Here is a 4,888-nt window from a genome sequence, read left to right on the forward strand (position 1 = left end):
TCCCGGCACTCAGGAGGCAGAGGCAGGCGGATCTCTATGAGTTCAAGGCTAGCCTGGTCTACAAAGTAAGTTCCAGTACAGTCAGAGCTGTTATACAGAGAAACCTGTCTTAAAAAAAAAAAAACCCGGTCGTCTGCTCCTGCTACCTAGCCTGCTCGCTAGCGCGTTTCTCTCCCTCCATGCTCCCGCCTCCCTCCCCACGCTACCCGGTGACCGTGGCGCCCCACTGTGGCCAGAGAGGACGTTGGATCCCCTGGAGCTGGAGTTAGATGCAGTTGTGAGCCCCTCTGGGAACCGAGGAGTAAGAACAGCAACGCTGTTCATCATGGAGTCATCTCTCAGGACCATCTTTTTACCGCGATCCTCCTGGAGCGGGGCTGACAGACCTGCGCCACCAGGCTCGGCTTCCTCGCCAGACCTAAAAGACTTTAAGAAATGAGCACAAAGCTCCCGTGACGCTCCGCCGTCTTTGCGTGGCTAGGCTCGCGCCACAGTCACAGCTTCCTCCTTTTTCACAAGTTTCGCGCCAAAACGTCCCGCTCACAAAATCGAGACCGGAAGGAAGTGGTGCACGACCCCCCCCCCCAACAAAAAACAAAACCAAACAATTTGGGAAACAAGCAAGGGGGGCGGGACTCGACGGACCAGAGCGGCCCAATAGCTGGCCGCGGGGCCGAGCGAACCAATGGGAGCGCAGACGCCGCGGCGGACGAACGCCAAGGCTGGTTTTCCCGCGAAAGCCGGCTTGTAGGGGACCGAGGTTCGTGTGGCGCGGCGCTGAGAGGTGAGGGACAGAGGTGCAGTCATGTCGGGCTTCGACGACCCCGGCATTTTCTACAGCGACAGCTTCGGTGGCGACCCGGGCGCCGACGACGGCCAGGCCCGCAAGTCGCAGCTGCAGAGGCGCTTCAAGGAGTTCTTGCGACAGTACCGAGTGGGCACCGACCGCACGGGCTTCACCTTCAAGTACAGGTGGGACCGCTTGCGTGAGGCGAAGGAGGTCTAGGGAGGACCCTCTGGGTAGAGGCTGGACCGCCCTCGGGTCAGGTGTGGAGGGAGGTGGGGGCAGGGCTGTAGCGTGGGCACCGCGGCTGACGGCTCCTCCTCGCCGTCTTGTTGGCCACCGCAGAGATGAACTGAAGCGGCATTACAACCTGGGGGAATACTGGGTCGAGGTGGAGATGGAGGACCTGGCCAGCTTTGACGAGGAGCTGGCCGACTACTTGTACGAACAGCCAGCCGAGCACCTGCAACTGGTGAGTAGCGCCCGTTTCAGAGTCTTGTATAGCCTGGCCCAGTCCCGTCACCAGCAGTTTATACATTTCCTCTTCTTCAGCTTGAGGAAGCTGCCAAGGAGGTAGCAGATGAGGTGACCCGACCCCGGCCTGCAGGTGATGAGCAGCTCCAGGACATCCAGGTCATGCTCAAGTCAGATGCCAGCCCATCTTGAATTTGGATTCTGAAGGTGGGTCTATTGAGTGGGCCAGTCAGGGTGGCGTGGTTGATGTATGGTGCACAAGGCTCTGGCATCGGTAGCCTGTGGCACCAGATGTGTGACCCTGAGCAGGACACTTAAGTAAGCCTGTGTCCTTATGTATAAAATACTTCTGTAGATTGATGTCCTAAAGGAAGACAGAGTTGAGTCTTGTAGAAACAGCAGTTACTTCCTGTCCATTGGAGAGACTGACAAACTAGTAAACAGCATCCATAACTCACAGGCAGAGGCAGGCAAATCTATGAGGCCATCCTGGTCTACATAGTAAGACCCAGTCTCAGAAAAAAAAACCATAAAGAATAAAAAGACCAAAAGAAATGGGGGACACCGTGGCCATGGCTGAGATGGGTGGAGAGTTGGGAGAGAATCCTTCTGAGCAAGTAATCTTGGAGCCAAAACTGAAGGGTGTGTAGCCAGCCAGGTCAAAACCTGGAAGGGCTTTCCACTAGCTCAAGGAAGAGCAGCAGGTGCGGAGGCCCAGGGTGAAAATGGTCGCCTGTTTGGAGGAGTGGAGAGAAAGCAGTGCAGCTGGCGTCCCCTGAGCCTGAATGTTGGTAAACAAGAGGTGGATGTGTGCAGGTGCCGTCCACATGTGCAGTTCCTGGAGGCAAGCAGGTGTCTTTACTCACTGGCCCTGATTCCATTTTCTTTCTATGAGGCTGGCGAAGTACTCTAACTCCAGCCGGAGACTGATGCCGAGTTCAAAAGATCCCTCTAGCTGCTATGTAGAAGAGGATTTATAATGCAGGCAGGGAGGAGGACGCAACACTGATTGTTGTTCTGTCTTAGGGTTGTTGAGAATCAAAAGCACAGTATATGTGGCAGTACTCTGTAGTAGTGTCCAGTGTCACCATTGACTTGGTGTCACTACACCGAAGGCTATTTATCTTGCTTGGACCTTGTAGAGCTCTGCAGTTTGGAGGCCCTGTCAAATTGTTCTCGGTTAGCAGGACAGCCTCGCTTCCACAGACAGCTGAGTCCTTTGTGCAGTCTCTGTTGGTTTCTTAAGTCTCGTGGTCTAGAACTGAACTGCATCGTAGGTTCTGCCTCTGATGGTGGCATTGGATTTGTCTGGGTGGGGGCTGCTATTTCATTGGAAAGAGAAGCTTGTCCCTCTTCTGGCGGGGTTTGGGCGGGGTGGGTTGTACAGAGACATACCTCTTCCACTCTGGGAAATGTACTGAAAATATACTGGTTGCAGTGAGTACTTGGCCCTATAGAGCAGTACTTTTTTTAAAAAAAATATTTATTTATTTACTTATGTATACAACATTCTGTTGGTGTGTATGCCTGCAGGCCAGAAGAGGGCACCAGACCTCATTGCAGATGGTTGTGAGCCACCATGTGGTTCCTGGGAATTGAACTCAGGACCTTTGGAAGAGCAGGCAATGCTCTTAACCACTGAGCCATCTTTCCAGCCCCAGAGCAGTACTTCTTGACCTGTGGGTTGCACCCCTTTGCAGGTGACATGTCAGATATTCTGTATGCCAGATGTTTCCCTTACGATTCCTAACAGCAAATTTACAGTTAAGAAGTAGCAACAGATATTTTTATGGTTGGAGGGGTCACCAAAACATGAGAGCCATATTAAAGGGTTATAGCATTATGAAGATTAAGAACCAGTATTCTAGAGGGATTCCCCTACTAGGGATGGGATATCTGCACCCTTGTAGGTAATTTTCAAAAAAGTTGTTATATGGATTGTTCAAGGGTTGTAATGCCTGGGCAGGTCTTTGTGACTCCATCCTGTTTCCCCAGAGGTGGCCACTTTTTCCTGTGTTTCTCCTTCGAACAGTTTTGGAGCCCCTTTGTTCCAGAAAAACTTGGAATGGAAAGATGGAAAAAAGAACTTTGCTTGTTAATTGTTTTAGGTTTATTTTACGTGCATGAGTATTTTGCCTGTGTGTACTGTGTGTACAATGTATGTGTACATGGAGGTCAGAAGAGAACATTGGATCCCTGGAATTGGAATTACGGGTGGTTGTGAGGCACCATGTGGGTGCTGGAAACCAAACTTGGGAGTTGTGGAGGACAGCCAATGCTCTTAACTGCTGAGCTAACTCTAGCCCACCTGCCCACTGTGAGAAACTTATCACATACAGAAGTGTAGAGAAAAGTGTAATGAGCTCCATATGCTGTTAACTGAGATTGAATGCTAATATTTAGTTTTCTGCCTTTTCCTGTTTATTTCTGAAGAATTTTAAGCTGAATGTTGTATATGCCTTTTTTTTTTTTTGATTTTCGAGACAGGGTTTCTCTGTAGCTTTTGGTTCCTGTCCTGGAACCAGGATTTCCAGGCAGTCTCCAGAGACACCCTGTCCACCCTGTCTTGAACCACCCCTATCCCCCAAAAACTTAGTGTTAGTATCCAGTAGTCATTACGATGGGGAACCTAAGGCTGGCAGAAGGTCCATAGTGGCTGGAGATGGAACTTGAACTAGAGCTTGGGCTTCTGCCCCATGTCTGTTCTCTGTGGTGTACAGCACAGGAAGTTACTGTTAGAGCTGGGGTTTGGGTCTTATGGTTTTGTCATAAAAGGTGTTTCATGTTTCCTTTGTCTCTCCAGTCCTCTCCCATTGTTCTGCGAGGCCCCTGAAAGTACCGGCCTGTGTCTGAGGCTCCTGAACCTGGTGTCCAGGTAGCCTGGCATTGAATCCTCTGGAAAGTCTGAGCTAAACTATGAGCCATGGCTTTGTCACCTCCTCCAGATCTTGTCCGTGTCTTTCCTCAGCACCTTCTCATGTCTCCTGGTTCTCCTTAACCATCAAGTCTCCTTGTGTCTCTGTTACAGTCAGACATGATGTCACACCTGGTGAAGATCCCCGGCATCATCATCTCAGCCTCTGCGGTTCGCGCCAAAGCTACTCGTATCTCAATTCAGTGCCGCAGCTGCCACAACACCCTCACCAATATTGCCATGCGTCCAGGACTGGAGGGCTATGCTCTCCCCAGGAAGTGCAATATGTGAGTGTATAGCCGGGAGGGATTCTGGGGGAAGTGACCTGAATGAATCACTTCAGATCAAAAAGCCAACAACCCTGGCAAGTACTGCCTGTAGCTACTTGTTCTAGGCCTTCTGTGAAGGGCTGGGTAGCACGATATCCTTGGGTCAGACCCGGCATGGTGTTCCTTCACGTGGGTGCCCCACCTGAATGTCATACAACCTATGTGGGAGACGCAAGGTTGAAGAGGAAACAGTCCATAGAGATGGATTCTATATGGGATCTTGAGGGGAAAGGTTCTCTGTGTAGCTTTGGTTATTCTGCAGCTCACTCTGTACATCAGGCTAGCCTTGAACTCAGAAATCTGCCTGCATGTGCTACCACTACCCCACTCATAGAATCTTCTAAAGCAAATTGACTTGCTGGGCTAGAGCCAGAGTGCCCACTGTAC

The 4,888-nt window shown here is 51.0% G+C and overlaps 1 protein-coding gene across 1 annotated transcript in view; it reads left to right on the forward strand.

Annotated features, from left to right (window-relative positions):
• The first annotated feature begins 702 nt into the window (after positions 1–702).
• Mcm5 (minichromosome maintenance complex component 5) overlaps positions 703–4,888 on the forward strand; it is a 14,744-nt gene continuing 10,558 nt past the window's right edge. Inside the window, 4 exon segments of the mRNA XM_013354617.2 lie at positions 703–972; positions 1,130–1,256; positions 1,337–1,465; positions 4,287–4,459. Of these exon segments, the coding sequence (XP_013210071.1) occupies positions 806–972; positions 1,130–1,256; positions 1,337–1,465; positions 4,287–4,459 (596 nt within the window). The 5' untranslated portion in view covers positions 703–805.

Source organism: Microtus ochrogaster, unplaced genomic scaffold (assembly GCF_000317375.1).
Source record: "Microtus ochrogaster isolate Prairie Vole_2 unplaced genomic scaffold, MicOch1.0 UNK53, whole genome shotgun sequence".
Taxonomy (NCBI): domain Eukaryota; kingdom Metazoa; phylum Chordata; class Mammalia; order Rodentia; family Cricetidae; genus Microtus; species Microtus ochrogaster.